We start from the raw sequence: 19,163 nt of genomic DNA, 5'->3' as shown, positions 1-19,163 counted from the left end.
TCCTTTAGTAGGTAGAGCCAATCAGCGTGCAGCGGGGGCGGGACTTGTGCAGAAGCCAAACAGGTAGGTCAGACGAGTCTTTTGGCTCAAAATGGATACGCTCGGGTCGAACGACTTGAATTAGTCTAGGTAATGCAAATTTACGGCACAGAAACATTTTGGTCAGGCAGAATTAATTTCTTGACCGTTATTGCTGTTTAATTACCGACCAAGGAAAAGCTTAATGGCTTCGTTTCAATAATGCTCGGTAAGTTCATTTTAATTGTGTTGTACTTCTCTCTGCATATCGGCAAAACAATTCTCGTGGGTATTAAGTTACGATAAACGGATTTATGTGTTTAATATTTCACGGCAACTCTCTAAATTTACGTTGTCGCTGTCCACGGTGCTGGGGAAGCCCTAAGATGACGTCACAGGGTTTTAAGTTTAGCAGCGCGTAACCATGGTAGCGTACCACGTGATCGCCCGACTCCCCTCCCTATTACTACATAGCACAAGATAATCCCGCACTACAGCAAAAAATGGCAAAAGTACTCACTGTGCTTGAATGCAACTAGATATTTGCGTTACTTATTTAACACATATACTTTAAGTATAGGCTGAATGTAATTGTTTATAAACATAGTAAAGCTTATTTTGACAACCTAAGAAGCAGAAACTGTGGTATCGTTTTTCAAATTTAGAGTTTGAAACCCCTCAAAAATAAGTAATATTAAATAATCAAACCAATGTCTCTAAATATAGTTATTAGTATTTATACTTGGTTTGTTATTGCCCAGGACTCTGAGATGCATTATGGGAAACAATGTCTGGACATGTGACAGCAGGAAGTCAAAAAATCAGCTGTTATGTCACCAAGGTACTTATATACTGACCTACAGTACATTAGTTTCACATAATATACAGGGTTGAACACTGTGTAACAAAAATGATGTTTACCCAAAATGTCGGCTTTGCTTCGTGCTCTGTGGTGCTCCAGACATGTCCATCTGAAAGGGGACGGCGCCGGCAGGCTCCATGGCTCATTCGTCAGACCCCTCCTGCAGGGAGAAGACCCCCGGTACGCAGGGGAAGTCACACTCGGCCGCACGCAACATTGTACGCAAGAAGGAGCAGCAGCAACGGCGGCGGCGAGGAATTCGAGCGTCCTCACCCATGGGACGCGTTATCCTCATCAACTCGCCTGTGGACGGTAAGACGGGCCAATCAAGGAAAATATCAACAGGATTCAAATAGGGCGGCGTGATTGTTCAACAACGCAAAGAAAAATATTTTACGGACTAAATGGACTCTTTTAGGCGGTGATGACAGCGAGGACCTTCACACCATCACGGTGGACAAAAGCGAGGACGGCAAACTGGGCTTCAGCGTGCGTGGTGGGTGCGAGCACGGCCTGAGCATCTTTGTCAGCAAAGTGGAGGACGCCAGCACGGCAGGTGGGATGCCGCGGCGGCATCGGGTGACCTTAGCGGGTTGTTTTGACCTGAGAGTGTTTGCTGTCATGCACAGAGGAGGCGGGCCTGCTGGTGGGTGACAAGCTGGTGGAGGTCAACGGGGTCAGCTTGGAGAGCATCACCATGAGTAGCGCCGTCAGGGTCCTGACGGGGAACAACAGGTTGAGGATGGTGGTGAGGAGAGTAGGAAAGGTGCCCGGGATACGCTACTCGAAAGAGAAGACCACCTGGTGAGCAGTGGTGAGAGCTAGAGAAGTACAGTTATTTCATGACTGGTGATGGTAAAAGTTTACACATTAAAAAAAAAATCCAAACTTTTTCTATAAAATTTATGACTAAATATGTATTTTAAAAAAAAAAAACACTTCTTTTGGGAGGTAAGGTAAAAATAACCCCAAAAATATATATCAAAAGTACACATACCCCCATATCTGGGGTTTAAATGGGAATCAGCAGACTACCAACATTTAAAGTGCATCTGATTAACCCAAAATAGACTTCAGATGTACTTACAGACAGAAAGCGTGCAAACGATTGATTATTCCATCACCTTGATTTCAAGAATGTTTTTAGGTTCAGGCAACCTAGAACATTTAATCAGCAACAAGGCAGAGAGAAGACAACAAACTTTTTCTCACGAGGAGAGCAGACAGGAACATTCATCTTCTGAAAGCTCATTCCAGTCTGGCTACTGAGCCTTTTCGCTCATTTATTCATCTGGATTGGCCCTAGGTACAAGGGTCATTGCTGCCCTGAAGGGTTGTGGAGGACATTTGGTAAAAATGTAAATAATTGGTTTATGATGGTGCGAAATGTAGCCGGTTTTGCATGTTATTTTGGAAGATTTTTGTCTTTTCACCCAACCTCTTAGCCCAGACATACAGTATTAAAATGGCCAATAAACAATACACAAGGAAGGAAGACAAGAGGCTTTGGATTCTTTTTGCTCGCGAGGAGAACAGACAGAAATTTGTGGTTACAGTCTTCTACCGCTCTGACCACACATTTTGTTAGCCCTCTTTTATTTATTTGAGTTGTCCTAGTTACAAAACGTCACTGGCATTTGAGCAAGGGTGTGTAGACTTTTTAGATCCACCAAATGTTCTGTCTGCCAGTGAGGAGGCGGCATCATTTTGCTAGTGGTATGAAATCTTGTGTTGCCTTTCCAGGGTGGACCTGATCCACAGACGAATGGTGGTAGAGGAAAGCGGGCGGACGCCTTCGGACGCCAGCGCGGGAAGCGCCCTCCGCAGAATCGTCCACCTCTACACCACCTCCGACGATTACTGCCTCGGCTTCAATATCCGTGGCGGGAAGGAGTTTGGTTTGGGCATTTATGTCTCCAAGTAAGAAAAGTCGCTTTCCAGAAACACACCTCCTTCTTCACGCACCGCTGACTCTCGATATCTCAGGTTGGATCCGGGCGGTCTGGCCGAGCAGAACGGGATCAAAATGGGAGACCAGATCCTGGCGGCCAATGGCGTGAGCTTCGAGGACATCAGCCACAGCAATGCTGTGGAGGTGCTGAAAAGCCACACCCACATCATGCTGACCATCAAGGTGAGGGCAAATTGAAATGTTTTCATAATCTGGGTGAAATTTCAGCTCCCTGGTGTCTTTTTTCAGTTCCCTATGATATGAAATGCCTTTGACAAAATGACAGCTGGCGCACAGTTGCAACATTCCTCCTCATTTGCTTGATTGGGTTTCGGCATGTTGATGAAAAAAAAAAAAAAACAGCCGCACGGTTTGTATTATTCAACAGGCGGCGAGGATCGGGTGTAGACGAAAGTGCCACGTCTTCCCTTGTGTGTTACTCCTGATCAAATATAGCCAAGATGCTATCAAAGTTTAATGTCAGGTGATTTAAATGATTTTCCCCCTAAACAGGAGGCCGGCCGCTATCCTGCTTACAAGGAGATGGTGGCAGAGTACCGATGGCTCAATAAGTGTATGTATGACTCCGTTGTCCTCATTTTTATGCCTGGTGGGTAGATTTTTTTTTTTATATATCTTAAATACTGCACAAAGAAAAAAAAATCCTTGTCTTTTTGTTTAAAAAGTAGTAATAAAAGACCTACAAAAATCCCCTCTAAATTATTTTGAATCAATAAAATATTGCATCCACAAAAATACCTTACTATCATAAAAAAGGGAAAAAAAGTTTCATATAACTAAAATAACATTATTTCAGTAATGTTTACATAACCCACACCATTTTCTTGATGTAGCACAAATTTCAGAATATAATCTATTAGTTTTCTCTCATGCTTTGAACCCTGCGTACTATGGTCCATTGTGGCTTATCTGCAGGTTTTTTTTACTAGCCACCAGGGGGCAATCTCTTAGTAAACAAAAATGACTAAAGTATTGCTTTTAAGTGGGAACTGCTATTTTTCTTGCCATTGGGGGCACTAAGTAAATTAGTAAATGCAATCAGGCATGTAACTATTGTATTGATGCAGTATTCTAGCAATCCAAGTGTGTCGGTGTTATGTTGAAAACGTGTTGGTGCTGTGTTTAAGGTACTGTAGTTTGGAAAGGAAATTTTTAAATTACAGCAAAAACGTAAATACTTCCATGTCCAGTGTGGCCTTTACATGACAAATACATTTCCTGTTAAATTTTGTTTTGTTGGTGTTATACTCCTGTGCATATCTTGAAAAAAAAACAGAAGAAAACAAAAAAGCGAGTGTTTTATTGATCAAATCCAATTTTTTTTTAACTTTTTCCTCAAAATACATTAAAGAAATGAAGAAAATAGTAAGTGCAGGAAAAAAAAAACCCTCAAAAGCAGTCCAGAACAAGAAGTGGGTCCTCATCCATGTTGATTTTGCTCTTAGTGGCCAACGGCGGTCAGAAATCTTCCTCGCTGGGCTCGGAGTCCAATTCTTCTGCATCCTCGCTGTCTTCGGAGACGCCGGTCAGTTCCCTGAGCGGCCTGTCCCAGGTCATGTTCCCGCCCACTCTGCCATTTGCCTCCGACATGGTGGACGTGTGCATCTCCACCGAGGACCAAAGGTTGGGAGCGTGGCTTTTTCGCCTTCTCGTTCATCTCGTGACCGCCAATTACTTTTTTATGTGTCTAGTAGGTTTGATTCCGAACGCAGCGAGGCCGCTATCCAGACAGACACCACCCGCAGCCGGGGGGCCACCGTGCTGTTGCGGGACACGGCCATCCGCCGGGAGGAAGATGAGGATGAGGGCGGTCCCAAGAGGGAGTCCCGCAAGACGGCGGTGCTGCTGGCCCTCAGTAGACCCAGCCGACCCATCAGCCGCTCGCAAAGCCAGGTCACCATAGCAGGTGTGGCTTACACAAGAGACGGCAAGATGTTTACTTTTTAATGTGTGGTTTGACAAAAATGTCTGAACCGTCCCACGTAGAGATCAGCCAAAAAAAGGCCAAGAAGCAGAAAGGGGGAAAACCCTCAGGGGAGAAGAGTGCACTGCAACGCTCCAAGACATTGGTCAATTTGTTGTTTGGAGGTGCACGCAAAAGAGACGCCTCCAGGGGGCGCTCCAAGTCACTGTCCACTGACAAAGAAGGTACCCTTCATTTTTTTCATGATCAGTACGTGTCAGATTTTTTTTTCTCCACATGGTGTCGATCAACATACGTTCCTATAAAAGTTATAGAAAGTTTGCGAACCGCTGTGATAATTTAGGTTTGAGCCTTGGCGGAGGTCCGAGCACTGCGTCGTTTCCAGAGGAGCCGCTGCGAGCGGTGGAGGAGTTGGCGCAGCGACTTTTGACCGAGGAAGAAACGGAAGCGGTCATGAAGGCGTGTCGGACGGTATGACGGTGACCGTCTTTTTTTCGGTCGGTATTTTTAGCATGAGAAGTAATGAGGACAATGTCAATTTGTCCCTCCGTGTTCAGTATGTGGAAGAAAAGTGCGTGGAGACGCTAATACGCCACCTGCTGGCCGTACTGGACAGGCCGGAAAAACTGCTGCTGCTCAGGGAGGTCAGGTAAATTGTCATATAGGCCACATTCAAAACAAAAGTAAAAAAATAAACATAACATTAATAATGTGATAATAACAATAGTCTTACGTTCCATATAAAATCAAGAGAAGATTTCTGAATGAACAGAGTCACAAATACCGATGGATTAGGATTAATAGCTTTGTAGAAATCTCCTTCGAAGTTTTTTTTTCCATTGTGTAGCAGAATGCAAAACTGAGCCTTAAATACTGTAGTGTTGCACATTTAGTTGTTCATTGTTCTACAATACAAGAAGAGGAAGACTAATAATTACTAAATAAATAATACTTTCCAATGGGAAAAAGGACTGTATTCTCATTCTGAAAAACTAAAAAATGGTGTGGTATTTTATATATATATTAAAAAAAACTCTATAGTACTATTATCACTTGTCACAGTAAAGCGAGTGCATTATTTGTGTGCAGGATGCTGCTTCCAGCCGCCCACCTCCGAGAATTTAACAGCACTGTGGAAGCGGTGGAGGTGGAGGCGTACGACATCCTCAAGTACCGCTCAGGTGTGCTCATGTGACATACAGGTATACGTGCACACAAGTAAGCTTCTAACATTTTTGTTTTGTGGTCAGTCCGAACTCCGCCTCTTCGCTCTCCGGCATGCGGCCGAGCACCCAAACGCCGCCTCATCACACCCATCCCAGGTTGGTGTTTCAAGTGGACTACCGACAAAACCAGAGCCATCAAAACGTCATAACTCCCATTTTATATTTGGAGCAATTTGCAGCAAAAAAGCAACACGGGACAAGCTTGTGTAAAAGCTATGCTGATACTGTGACGTGCTTGAATCAGATTTGCGAGGAGGCTTCGAGCTGCACAGCGCCGCCATGGTGGAGAAGCAGAGCCATCTAGTGGACAAACTGGAGAAGCTCAGCCTATCTGGACCGCGGGCGTCCAGACAGAGGCGGCGGCGCCCCACCGCCCCTTTCACGCCATTACTTGACATCCCGGTAGACGGATACCGGTTCACAGAGGAGCACAAACACTCGCCCGCTAGTACCCTAAACCCTAACTGGTTACTTGCCAGCAACCCTGACGTCAGAGCTGCTGGATCTGCGCGCTTTGAAGATGTCTCAAATTTGACATGTCTGAACGGTGGACATTCTCCAGAGGAGTATGAACTCCAAAGCGTCAGCATCTCCAAGACCAAGCAGTCACTGGGTGAGTGCTGGATTTGATTAATAATAAATAAATTATGTAGAGTGATTCTGATTCTGATTCCTGAAAGTGACTCTATAGGGTTTAAGTCTGGAAATTGACCACACTTAATCCCTGGGTGTCCTTGGAGTTTTTACTAGCCTAAATTGTAAAAATGTGATAATAGCAAAAGTAACTACGCTGTATATTTATACATTTATAAAATTGAAACAGGAAATATGTCATAATTAGAGTATTATAACTTTTCCATAATGGGGGTCCATGCTAAGTCAATCATTGAAGTCTTTGAAAGGCTTGCAAATGTCCTAAATTGGCCGCTAGTGCCACCCGGTGGTATGGAGTGTGAACATGAAATTTTCTATTGCGCCCCGTTCGAGACCCTGTGGTCAATTGTCATTGCACTCGAGAGTTATTTGAACTTACAGTGGACGTCTTCGGTGTTACAGGCATCAGTATATCCGGTGGAATAGAGTCCAAGGTCCAACCCGTTGTGAAGGTGGAGAAGATCTTCCCCGGAGGAGCAGCCTCCGCCTGCGATGTGCTCAAGGTAACATTGACACATTATGAGAGGTTCAGGCGTCCAGTCTCCTAACACCCTCACTTGTCTCGTTTCTCACCCCAGGCCGGATTTGAGGTGGTGAGCGTGGATGGCGTATCGCTGCAAGGCGTCACGCACCAGCACGCCGTCGACCTCATCCGAAAAGCCTTCAGTGACAAGGCCAAAGACCCCATGGTGCTGGTGGTCAAAGTGCCCTGCAAGACTCCAAAGACATCATTAGCACAGCCAAGTGGTCAATGATGGCCAAACAGCCCCATTTCAGAAACAAAACCACAATTTAAAAATTCAGTGTATCCTTTAATAAAAACACCAAATGTACAGCAAGGTGAAAATATACATTTATATCTCTATGTGTGTTGTGGAAGCCTAACAAACATCCGATATGAGACAGGCCTTGCAGAAACATTTCTTTGGTCTATTCACAGTGACGAGTACGCTCCGATTCATTTACAGTCAAAAAATGATCAAAAGTCACCATTTTTGTCAGGGCCATAGGCGAAAGGATGGACAATGGTCACAGTGGCTCAAAAAGTTAAGCCAGTTAGTAGTAGAGCAGGGGTGGGCAAACCTTTGTGCTCAAGGGGTCATATATGATCAACGTGGCGCTGTTAGGAGCGCATGTTCACTTTTTGCTCTATTCAAGTACTGAAGCACACGAGGCGACTTGACTACAGTAGTTATAAGATTTTTTTTTTGATGAACAAAGTTCACAAGAACGTCAATTACAAGAAGATAACGCGACTCAATTGTATTGTCTTACTATTATCACCATCCACTGACGCTTTGACAGGAACACTTTGAACTTATTTACTTCCAAGTCATCTGGAACTCAACTCAAACTTCCACATGTCCTGTGAAGGGGGGTTATCAAATTTCTGTGGCGGCGACCTCATCGAAGACAATTTCATTGCCGCTGCCGTCGTCGTCGTCATGGTCTCGGTTTTCCAGCTCTTGGCTGAGGTCCCTCAGGAGAAGTTCCAGCTGGCGGTTGCGTCGGTACATGCTCACGTAGTTCTGCTGCAGCTGCTGTTGGTAGCGCAGCACTTTGTCCTTCTCCTCCTGCCACGTCCGTCGCTCCTCTTCGAAATCGCCCGCCTGCCTCTCGGCCCGCTGCCTCTCCAGAGCCAACTCCCCCCTCATGCGCTCGCTCAGGCCCCGCAGCGCCTCCCGCTCTCCATCCGGCTCCCGCAGGTGCGCCAGCTCTCCCTCCAAGCGTGACGCCTTCTCCCGAAGCAGCTCCGCTTCGCTTTTGCGCCGCTGCAGCTCGTTCTCGCACACCTCCAGCTCGGCGGCGCGGGCGTGAGCGGTGACGTCGGCTTCCCGAAGGAGGGCCTGGGCTTTGCTCACCTCGCCGCGGGCGTCCCGCAGTTGACCGCGCAGCGAAGCGGCATCGCTCGCCCGCTGGGCCAGCTCCGCTTGCGCCTCCTTCAGCTGCTGCTTCAGCAGTGAGATCTCACCAGATTTCTGGCACACCTGATGGAATCAACACAGAGAATGCTGACGCCACCAAAAGTGGTCTCCAGGAAAATCATGGGGCTTTCACTTTTATAAAATTATACTATTATACAGTTATTTTGGTAAGCTTGGTTACCAGGTACTTCAAATTAACACAAAGATAAAGTCTTAAACAGTTTTAAAAGTTAACGTTTCTTTGTTTTGATTTTTTTTCTTTCCAACACACCTGCGTTACATTGTTCCTCCTTCAAATGTACCCGGCTCAAATTAAGTGTGCCGCCCTCTTGTGGTCATCATTAGAATTACACAATGTAAACTACTCCACAACAAACTAAGAGGGTAAAGTCTAACGTGTAACGAGTGCCAACGAGTGTGCGTAAAATGTAAATATTGACTGTGTGACTATATATGTTTTTTTGTGCTCACCTCCCACTTAGTCTCCTCCAGTCTTGGACCCATTTGGATCTTGTCCTGTTCATAGGAGGTACAGCGCTCCTCCAGCTGCTCTCGCTCCTTCAGGAGTTGTGCAAAGTCCTCCTGAAGCTTCTTCTTCTCCTGCTGCAGCTGATGGATCTATGAAAAAAGCCAAACACGGCGTCTGCCAATTTCCCTTTTTTTTTTTTGGGGGGGGGGGGGGGGGGGGGGGTCTCTTCTAAAGCTGCTAAACTTTTCTGACCTGCATCTGAAGGACCTGCTGGGCTCGCTGTGCCTTCTGGGAGGCAGTTTGCATCCTGGTGGCGCAGCTTTGCCTCAGCTCTTCTAGCTCCAGCTCGAAACGCTTCTGTTTCTCCTCATAGACCTCAAGCATCAAACAAAAGCGCACACTTTATTTGGCATACGTCAGATTCAATACAAGAGTACTTTTGTGTTGAAAAGCACTCATCAAAATGATTTTAATATGTTTCACCAGACGCCATTGCAGACAGTTACAGTAAAATCCCGCCTCTCATTTTCAACTCCTGCACTAAATATGATGAGATAGCGCAAATCTATTTACCGATACCTGACAGATGGCGGCCTCATTGTCATCCAGATTGTCTCGGAGTAGCTGGAGCTCCGCCTCTTTTTCTCTCAACTTGTCCTCCAGGTCTCTGACCATGCCCTCATAGACGTCCACTGTCCCCGGCGAGCGCCCGCCGGACCCGCAGTCCGACAGCGGCTGAACCCGTCCGTTGACGGAGCCGGTGCTTTTGCTGGAGGACGAGCGGCCGCTGTCGGAGTTGGAGTGTCCGTGGACACCCGCGGAGTGGGCACGTTTGCTCGCCTCCGGGTGAACCCCCGCAACCGCCGGCCCATCTCCCGCTGCCAGACTGGAGAGCGAGTTGCGGCCCGAGTCCGACAGCGAGCAAGAGTGGCCGCTGCTCCCGCCGCCGTTCCGCCCCGCGCTGTACGAGCTGCGCCTCTCAGAGCCGGATGGAGACAGCTCCCGGTGGGCGGGGCCTTGCGGGCCATTTTGGCTCTCCGGTACATTGCCGCCGTGTCGGGGGGACAGGTACTGCATGGCGCCACGGCTTTTGGGGACGACGGGTTTAAAGGCGGTGGGACGCAGGACTGTTTTCTCCATGTTCTACATGTAGACCACCAGGAAATACCCTGTTAGAAGTTGGATTTTGACAAAACTGGTTGCCACTGACACTCACCTTTTCCAGTTTTCCCGACACCGGTATGAGTTTTGGCGGCGGCCCCCCGACATTCCCATTCAAGCCCTCTTTCATCTCGTCTTGGTATCTCGTCGGGCTGACGGGTGCCATGCGTTGGTCGCTCCAATCATCCGTCAAGTCCCACCTCTCCCGCCCTCTGCCAGACGTCCGAAGCTCCGGAGGACTGCGGTTGTGTAGGAAGCGCTCCTGAGGAGACTCTGAGCCCGGTAAGGATTTTCCACGTCGAACTCTGCGGTCCCGGTAGGCGCGCGTCGTCAGATCCAGAGCGGCAGCAGTCGGCAAGTTGATTGGCGGTGACGGACCCGAGCGGTGTCGTCTGCGGGAGCGGGGGATGTGGCCCGGGTCGTGAGGTTCAGCAGGGATGGGCGGAGCCTGAACCAGCGCCATGCTGGATGTGAGATGACCTCAGGGGTTCTGGAAGCAAATGACAAAATAATATTCACCTGACATCAAAAAATAAAAAGTGATGTTCTATGCAATCTACCAAGTGGTTTCTTGTCAGAGAAAGTGCCTTTTAAGAAGACCTACATTGTAAGTTGTTGTCGCCAAATACGGTTCTTCGCCTTAAAAAGTTGTATACTGAAGCTACCAAACCCGGTTCCTTGCCAAATAAAGTGCAATGTTCAAGTTATGAAATTGCATTAATAGCCTTAAAAAGTACCAGCTTTATGTTACCAATTATTGTTCCTTGCCCTGCAAACCACTTCATCACCAAAGAGGGTCAAAATATCATGTTGAAGTTACCAAAGATAAACTAGCCTTATAAAGCTATTCCATATAAAGGCAAATTTTACTTCCTAGGATTCTGTGCCATAAACAGTTACATAGGTAAGGCACCAAATTTGGTTCCTTTGCATATAATGCTACATTGAAGTCTCCCATGACTTTTGTCCATGTCGCACTGCATTATGGAATGTCGTCTGCTCGGGGAATTGATCAGAATAAGAATTTCATTGTGTGGTATTACTAGACATATGAAAATAAAACTCTTGAATCTAACTAGAGCTCCGCAAGTGCACACCATGTGAAGTGCAAACCGCCATGACCGACAGTAGACTGGAACCTATGCGCCCCCCTTTCAGTGGCCCACACACAGGCAAACAGGCTGGGCCATTGATGAGGCCCATTCAAGCAGCACAAACGGGCCTTGAGAGGCTTTGGGGTTCGACGAGTAGCGCAAGCAAAAGAGTCTCTTTTCTTTGGAGGCCGCGAGACGGCTTGAAGCACGCTGGCAGCAACAAAAGAGACTGTCTCCACACATTGGTTCAGCCCGGGGAGGCACTCCACAGAAAAAAAAAAAAAAAAAAACTCGTGCATGGTGCAAGCCTGTGTGCATCTATAGCGCAGGTGGCCTGCTGGCTCAGATGAGATGCCCTCATATAGATTCTCATAACAAGCGGCGCGGACGTGGGAGCAGAAAGCTAGGCCATCATACCAGGGGGTGAGGAGGTCGTTGCTCCCACTGGACATTGCTACTAAAAGCGTCCTTTGGAGCAACTACTTTCAAAAGAATCCACCATGGCACCAAGCAATCTGCTTGTGCCTTTAAAAACGAAGCTAATAATACCCAGCAAACACAGCAACTGTTTCGGGTATTTTTTCTTAACACCGGCATTGCATGGAGCCAGAAAACTCATATTTAGTTGTATAAAGTCCAGTGACGTATATTTAGGTGTACAAGCACGGTTTCTAAGAAATGCTTCACACCTACGAGTGCTGCGTGGACAAGGAATATTTACTGTATTTGTATAAGCTCTATGTTGCACCAAGTCTACTAATTGTGATGATAGGAATGCGATGAAGTGCTGTGTGGGTCATATTTTTTTCAGCTAAATACCACCTAACCAGCGCAAAGCAATTTTAGATGGGAAAAAATAAATAAATAAATATAAAAGTGTGCCATACATGCCTGATTTATTCAACTTTGGAACAAAATTTGAAGTGTTGTCTAGTTGTATTTTATTCAGCAGCTCTATAAGATCATCTGCTTTATTTCTGTCATCTTAAAATTGCGTCAGTAATAGCAATTTGTATCTATGTAAAACATAAAATAAAGACATAGAACATTTTGCAAAAGACAAACAAAATTCAGCACAAAATTTCTTCACGTTCCAATTCATTTCGTCTTAATTTGGAAAGCTATACTGTTCCTAGGAGTCATTAAAAAGCATTGCCACACCACTCACCTGTCAACGGCGCTCTGAATTTGAAGGCCTCATAAATGCATCCTTCCAACGTTGCGTGCAGATCTTCCCTCTGTTGATCGGAGAAAGAAGAAAACGTATGTTGTTGTGTCAGTAGAAAACGGGCAGTCACACTTATAAACATGAAGTGGGCAGAGGGGGGAAAAAAGGAGGGAAAATCTGAGTCACGACGGCCGAACTCACACACACAACGGAGGGGATTTTCCGAGTCGACGTGAATGAAGAGTGAGCGGGAATATAAAGACACCTTCATGTTCTAACCTTGACGTGTTTTTGTGCAAACCAAAAGCAAACCGTCAGAAAATTCACTCCTACGCTCAATGTTTGGTCAAGATCTGACCTTGTGGAGCTGAGTTATTAAAGTTTGGGGTTTTATGGTGTGTGAGCCAACTTGCCTGCCTTGTTCAGCCCATACACACACAATCACTGCCATTGACGTCTATAAATGTCAAAGATCTATTTGTGTAGAATGAAGGAATCTTAGGAAGAATCAAATGTACATTAAAACAGCAGTTTAAAAGAAACACGGATGAATTTCTGTCTGTTTTCCAGGCATGGCTTCTTGAGAATATAAAATTTTTAGACCGACAAATAAAACAGTCAAACGTTTGAGATGTCAAACGTCTTCAAGCCGGTTCCTCTGGTTGGGTTAGCAATTGACTTTTGAATCTGCAATTGAATCCTTAGCCTGCGTCACAGACTGCATCCCCGAAAGCTGCGAGGCGCTGACACATACGCGTCGCCACGGGTTCACACGAATATGCGATTAGCCGTTGGCCCTGGGATGTTTGCTAACGTTACACGACGCAACGAATGTGGCCCGCACCTGAAATTCCTGCCGAGTCAAGTTACAGGCACATTTTATCAAACTAGATTGATATCACACATTCAGAGGGTGACAGAAAGTGATTTAAGGAGAGTTTTTAACTAGTGTTTAAAAACTATGCAAATTTGGAACTTTTTAATGTTACTAGTCTACACTGATTGCGATTATAATCTGCACTGTTTTATCAACTCTGTTAGCGTGTATGCCCCACTCAGAACATGTGCTTCCCTATCAATGGCGTGTGCCCTGAGAGCTCGTACACAGGCCGGCAAAATCTGCACAAATCTGCTGGTGATTAATAACAGATGCCAGCGGGGAGGGGCTACATAACGATTTAATCTCAAAACAATCTCCTCTAAATCTGTTCTGTCCGGAATTTATTTTGGCCGAGGATTGCCTGACCGCAAAAAAGAAACAAATAAAACACCCTATCGGGGCGTAAATAAATGAATAATTTGCTCTGAACATTTATGTGGGTTTAAGTGTCAGAAGTACTGTAAACTGTATATTAAATCATGTTTTCTATTGCTTTCTATTATTATAATGTGACTAAGAAAATTAATTTACAGTACTTGTATTTTAATTGCTTCAGAGAAGTAAACAATTATGAATATTAGGCTCCATCAAAATTGGGTGAGTGAAAAAAAAAAATCAAACATCTGTCATCGGAACTGCAACGATTAATCGACAACTAATCGAGTATCAGATTAATCAATAACCACATTTGATAATCGATTAATAATGTCCAGACCTAGTTCACTAAAAAGGATCCAATATTTGGAATTTCATTCGGTCATCAGTGAACATTTGTAGTAATGCATTTAAGCAGACATTTATGATAAATCAAAATTTAAAAAGTGATTTTACTTTGATGAAAACTATCAACATTTTTGCCCGTTTATTCTGATCTGTTCTGTACCAAATCCATAACTGAATCTTAGTTCACATAAGTTAGCACTTTCAATTTGAAACAATGTTTTGATTTTTAATACAAAACCTGAGAGTAAAACTCATTTTTTAAAATACCAATTCAACTATTAATCGATTTACTATTTACACAGAACACTTTCGAATCATTTGACATTTTAATTTGTTGACATTTGAATAATTTCATTCACTATTGGTATATTGTCCCTCCCCCATACTTCCTCGAAAAAACAGAAGAAAATCAGAACATTATGTACAGCCTCTTAACATTCACCATTAGAATTCGCTTCCACTAAATTAGAGAGCTACTTTTGCATTCTTGGCACAGATAAAAACCCACATGAATGAACGGCACATCTTCCCCCTCCAGCATGCCCAACGGCCATAAACACCCCCACCATCACCACCCTCAGGCAGCATAAGCCCTTATATAATGCAGTGACGCAGCCGGCCGGGTCCAGCGGGCCTCCCGCCACCACCAAACATCCCATCTGCACCTACAGCATCCCCGGCTCACCTCACGCCGCCGATAATGAATGTTGACCAGTTGTTGGCCTCTCGGCTGGAGAATTATCAGGCCAGAAAAATCCCCCGAAATCTATTTAAAAATACCACGCAAGCGACCTCGGGGAGAGGTCGTCCCACTTGCACTAAGTCCACTTTCATGCCCTCACAACATCTGAGTTTACATCGCAGTTTGTGGAACTAAATTACATTTGATCTGAGTTGGTTATTAGAGTTGCATGTTTTCTGATGAGTCACCAAAATTTGCTTCCCACGTGCATTGATGATTCCTCAACCTGGCTGTGTGTTTTTGTTTTTTTTTTTTAAAGCCATCTAGGTTGTAGGTTTCTCTTGGCATATTTCATTTAGCATTATTGCTTTATTTCTGGCTCGTCTGCTGAAAATTTGTGTCACTAGCCACAATGGGATTTTGTAAAGACTTAAAGCCATACAATGTTTCGCAAAAGAGTCACTATAATACAATTTCGCAATTCATGTTCCAGTTAATTTGCTCTTAATTTGAAAAAGTTCCTGCTGTTCCCGTCACAGCATTACAAAGCATTAAATTTGACTTGTTGACACCTATAGAAATGTTGTTAAAATGTCATGTATCCCCCTTTTGAGAAACTAAACGGTAGATTTTCTGTGCCACTTCCAGCAGGGCTTATTAAAAGACATTATTACCAATTTTCATATTTTGAAATGAAATTTGTTAGTCAAAAAGGCTGTTTGTATTCCCATCTGTCTGGTGTACAAGCTTTTAGTTTGGTAGTGATTGGAAAAATGACATTGACATGACAAAAATGACCCCAAAATGGCAGCTTCAAAATAAAATAGCAGACTTCCTGTCTTTTCTGGCATGGATTCATTGGACTTTTTTTTTGGCGGGGTCTACTTATAATAGACATGTCTACCAAACTTCACGTTGCTCAGTAAAGACCCTCTTGTGTGGGATTTTAATAAAAACAAATGAAGAAAAAAAGTCCCTATACAAGCGTAAATTTGTTAATGAAGAAAATCACACAATCCACTAAAATGGCCACTTCAAATCGAAATGTCAGACTTCCTATTTCCCTTCACGCATGGCTTCTCAAAACTTTGTTGTTTCTTTGGCTTTGTCTTGATTAACTATCGAGCGCGGTGACGCCGGCTGCGGTCTCGGTCCACTTGCGGAGGAAGTGGGCCAAAAGTCAAAAGAGAGGTGAGAAAATATGGAAATGTTGGGAGGTGAAACAAATCTCCACATTAATGACATGACATTCTGTGCACCTGAAAAACTGGGACAAAGATGGAGAGAAAAATCACTAGAGGATTTTTATTGCTTGCATGTTGGTGGAAGTCGTTCTCATTTCAACTATTTTCCCATCGGAAATAATGTAAATTGATTTGGTCTACTCCAGGGTAAAGCAGTCACCATCACAAAATATGAACAGTAAAAGCAATATCACACTATGTCCCTTTTGAACTGTTTTTTTTTTTAATCCTATCCTAGCTTGAGGACAAAATGCACAAATGTGATACTCATGATTGTCAATCTGTCAGTGTTGTTGCTCAGGGTGATAAGGATGATAGGTGCTTTTTCTGGGTTTTTTTTTTTTCAAGTCTGAGCAGGAAACTTTGCTTATCGCCAAACTCACTAAACCTGTCTTGTGTACACAAACAGAGAATGAGGCCACAAACGATTTTCTCCCCTCGATGTCACAGTCATTTCCCTAAAGTTGGTTAAATTTACAGATGAGTATGTTATATGTATGTTGTGGTCGACTAATCGATTTAATCAAAAAATTGCAACGGTTACTGATCTGGAAGATTTTTATTTTCATAGCTTGCACAACTGCGATGAAAGAAATTAAATGACCTTTTGTGAGAAAAATATTGTTTAAAAATCATCAGATTTTTGTAAAATACGCAAATAATAAAGCAAAAATAGTGGGGCTTCTTCTACTATATCGTGCTGTCTTGTGGCACTACACTGCCCCTCACAGGTTAGTCCTAGTACTACAACATACTAACGTGTGCTGGTCTTCTGTACACATTCAAAAATCCAACAAGCGACATATGCCCATTCGTTTAGTGCGGTTAAGCATACATTGCAAAAATTCTGTTAACAGAGTAATGTATTTACGTGAGTACTCCTCCTCTGTAACGTGAGCTCGTTAACACACACCTTGACGACGTCGACGAGTAGCAGCAAAGTTAGCGCGACTTCCTCATCGTAGGCAACAACAAAAAACACATTATGTGCTTTGAACAGCGCCAAAAGACAAATTATAACTTTAGAGAATGTCAAAAAATTGAATTCAAATAAATAAATTAATTAATATTTCGCTCACCTACCATGGACGACAGTAAAGTGTCTGCTGTGCTGGAAAATATCCAAGTTTGCTCGTTGTTGCCTCTGTTGTTCATTAAGAAGGTTTTAACGCCAAATTTGAGACTTTTTGAAATGTTTGCGCAGCTGACACTTCATTATTCGACGCCGTCTGCACACGGAGCGACTGAGAGTTTGTTGATGTGTGTGTGCTGGGACAAGCAGCAGTTAAGCTAGCCGGACGCTTATGAATGCGTATCCGGTCAGGACTAAGAAATTAAAGACAGAATATCCGGATGTCACAAAATAAAATCAAACGTATTGTTTGGACATGACGTTATGCGCTAGACTCAGTATAGTTTGTTTTTGATGGAAGGGATTCCCGAGTTGGACCCTAGAGCGACAAAAGTTAATACTGAGTTGATGCTTTTAAAAACACATTTTTCTCGTTGCTATGGAATAAAAATTACATCACAACGGCTCAGAGCTCAGGTAATGACAAATCACAGCTTGTGAATGTCACATGATCGACATGTGAGTTGTAAATGGTTGTTACCTTAGTCTTTTGCAGAGTTGGCAGCAAGTAGGAAAATGTGTTTTTGAAAATAATAACTGTACATGGAAAAAATATTGAGTGAACAAATTATAGGCAAAATGTTAATTTTTATCGTTCAAATGGTTAAATTAAATGCACTAGTTGTACATGCAAAATAATTTCGTCATCGAAAAGCACTTGTTTCATATAAATATAAAAATCGTTGTTTATTTAGTTATTTAAAATATTCAAACGGCAATTTGAAAAAGTAATTGAAATAGTGACCGTACTCTGACATATTCAACAGGATTATTTGTAACTACGCAAAATAATCTTCCCCATTTTAACCCCCCCATGATTTTATTTTGAATCCCACATTGCAAACATTTCCTGCACCCAAGAAGCGCTTTGGACTTCCAGGCTGTTTCCGGAACAAACCTGTTCTTTGCTCCGCATTCTAATTATGCCAAAAGGAGGTCATGCCTGATGGACCTCCTCGGCTCAGACCTCGTGCAGAGCACCAACAAAGAGAATGTGTTACCCTACCCCTAACCAAACATTCCATGGCAAAAATACACATTCCCTGCATATCATAAGACATAGCTGGCACACCCCCACGTGTTGAAGTGACCTATATTTTTACATGGCCAACATGACCTCCATTTGCTTGGTGGGTGTGGTGCTCCAGCTAATAATCAGGCAAACATGCCCGTGCAGTTAATAAAGCCACTTAGTTCCCCTGGCTGGTCGGCTTCACACGTAAGTTCCCCGCGTGAGCTCATGCCGTTCCAAAAGCACGTCGGGACACACATAATAGCTGCCCTGTAATAGGTCAACATTTGTGCGGCTCATAATGGGCCCTGCTGGGTAATCTGAGAGCGCATTTCCTTGAATGTGGTCCAAAATGACTTTTCTCCATCAACATGCTTCACATACATTAGTTCCACCTGATGCCACTCCAAATGCATGCAGTTTACATGTTGGCGATCTTATCATTTCCTGTTGGAGGAAGTTAGAATCCAAAATGGGCGTGTGCGACCATAATCGCATTTTTAAACATTCTAGCCTTGCAGCTGTTGGTGGACATGTTAGGTTTTTTTTTGTTTTTTGTTTGCATTGGCTAATCAAGGATTGTTGCATGGATTTGCAAACATCTTAAGCAAGTCTCGTTTGTTCCATTTTTCAGACAATGTCAGGGGGAAGTATTATCCAATTGTAATGTGTTGATGACCTACTTATACTTATTAGAATTTTGTGAAGTTGTCGGGAGCGCTGTCTTTCATATTAATAGTAGGTTAAGGCCATAATATTTATGTATAGTAACTCCAATTAAGCACAAATTTTCACTTTTTAATCGAAGATGCAAGTTAACATTTTTAATATATATATTTTTTGCAATGATACGGAATAGGCCCTCAAAGTTTTTCAAAAATTGTGTCATACCTGTAAACCAGGAAAAGTGTGAACATTAAAACACTTGGAGGTCCGACGGGTGTGACGTGCGAAAAAAGTGGATGTTGAAATAATTTCTCTGAAAGAGTGAGAAGATGAATCAGATTATGCAGTTAC

At 43.8% G+C, this 19,163-nt stretch overlaps 2 protein-coding genes across 6 annotated transcripts; one reads left to right on the top strand and one right to left on the bottom strand.

The window, feature by feature from the left end:
- The first annotated feature begins 90 nt into the window (after positions 1–90).
- On the top strand, positions 91–7,714 carry LOC148409688 (PDZ domain-containing protein 7-like). Of its 2 annotated transcripts, none has more exons than XM_088439355.1 (18): positions 91–247; positions 780–859; positions 980–1,192; positions 1,299–1,436; positions 1,510–1,684; positions 2,624–2,800; positions 2,867–3,014; positions 3,345–3,405; positions 4,298–4,475; positions 4,547–4,758; positions 4,839–5,000; positions 5,120–5,247; positions 5,334–5,425; positions 5,866–5,957; positions 6,027–6,098; positions 6,247–6,615; positions 7,059–7,159; positions 7,235–7,714. In XM_088439355.1, the coding sequence occupies exons 3-18, from the start codon at positions 1,018–1,020 to the stop codon at positions 7,409–7,411; spliced, it is 2,457 nt and encodes an 818-aa protein (XP_088295481.1). In that variant the 5' UTR covers positions 91–247; positions 780–859; positions 980–1,017; the 3' UTR covers positions 7,412–7,714. The 2 variants fall into 2 exon arrangements, with proteins under 2 accessions (XP_088295481.1, XP_088295480.1); XM_088439354.1 differs by having other exon boundaries at positions 4,544–4,758.
- On the bottom strand, positions 7,448–17,288 carry LOC148409687 (leucine zipper putative tumor suppressor 2 homolog). Of its 4 annotated transcripts, XM_088439358.1 has the most exons (8): positions 17,086–17,288; positions 16,916–16,953; positions 12,474–12,543; positions 10,267–10,701; positions 9,624–10,193; positions 9,303–9,425; positions 9,053–9,199; positions 7,448–8,644 (listed from the first exon to the last, which is right to left on the bottom strand). In XM_088439358.1, the coding sequence occupies exons 4-8, from the start codon at positions 10,672–10,674 to the stop codon at positions 8,039–8,041; spliced, it is 1,854 nt and encodes a 617-aa protein (XP_088295484.1). In that variant the 5' UTR covers positions 10,675–10,701; positions 12,474–12,543; positions 16,916–16,953; positions 17,086–17,288; the 3' UTR covers positions 7,448–8,038. The 4 variants fall into 4 exon arrangements, with proteins under 4 accessions (XP_088295484.1, XP_088295483.1, XP_088295482.1 ...); XM_088439357.1 differs by lacking the exon at positions 16,916–16,953 and having other exon boundaries at positions 17,082–17,288; XM_088439356.1 differs by lacking the exon at positions 16,916–16,953.
- Positions 17,289–19,163: the final 1,875 nt, after the last annotated feature.

Source organism: Hippichthys cyanospilos, chromosome 17 (genome assembly GCF_059441005.1).
Source record: "Hippichthys cyanospilos isolate Australia breed blue-spotted pipefish chromosome 17, RoL_Hcya_1.0, whole genome shotgun sequence".
Taxonomy (NCBI): domain Eukaryota; kingdom Metazoa; phylum Chordata; class Actinopteri; order Syngnathiformes; family Syngnathidae; genus Hippichthys; species Hippichthys cyanospilos.
Note: the sequence above shows the minus strand (reverse complement) of the source record. Positions and strands in the feature narration are given on the sequence as shown.

Coding starts and splice junctions, on each gene's coding strand:
- LOC148409688 (XM_088439354.1), top strand. CDS start 1,018: ATGGCTCATTCGTCAGACCCCTCCTGCAGGGAGAAGACCCCCGGTACG. Junction 4,759..4,838: donor AAGCCAGGTCACCATAGCAG/GTGTGGCTTACA, acceptor CGTCCCACGTAG/AGATCAGCCAAAAAAAGGCC. Junction 5,958..6,026: donor CATCCTCAAGTACCGCTCAG/GTGTGCTCATGT, acceptor TTTTGTGGTCAG/TCCGAACTCCGCCTCTTCGC.
- LOC148409687 (XM_088439357.1), bottom strand. CDS start 10,674: ATGGCGCTGGTTCAGGCTCCGCCCATCCCTGCTGAACCTCACGACCCG. Junction 10,194..10,266: donor TGTCGGGAAAACTGGAAAAG/GTGAGTGTCAGT, acceptor GTCTACATGTAG/AACATGGAGAAAACAGTCCT. Junction 9,200..9,302: donor AGCAGGTCCTTCAGATGCAG/GTCAGAAAAGTT, acceptor CTTTTTTCATAG/ATCCATCAGCTGCAGCAGGA.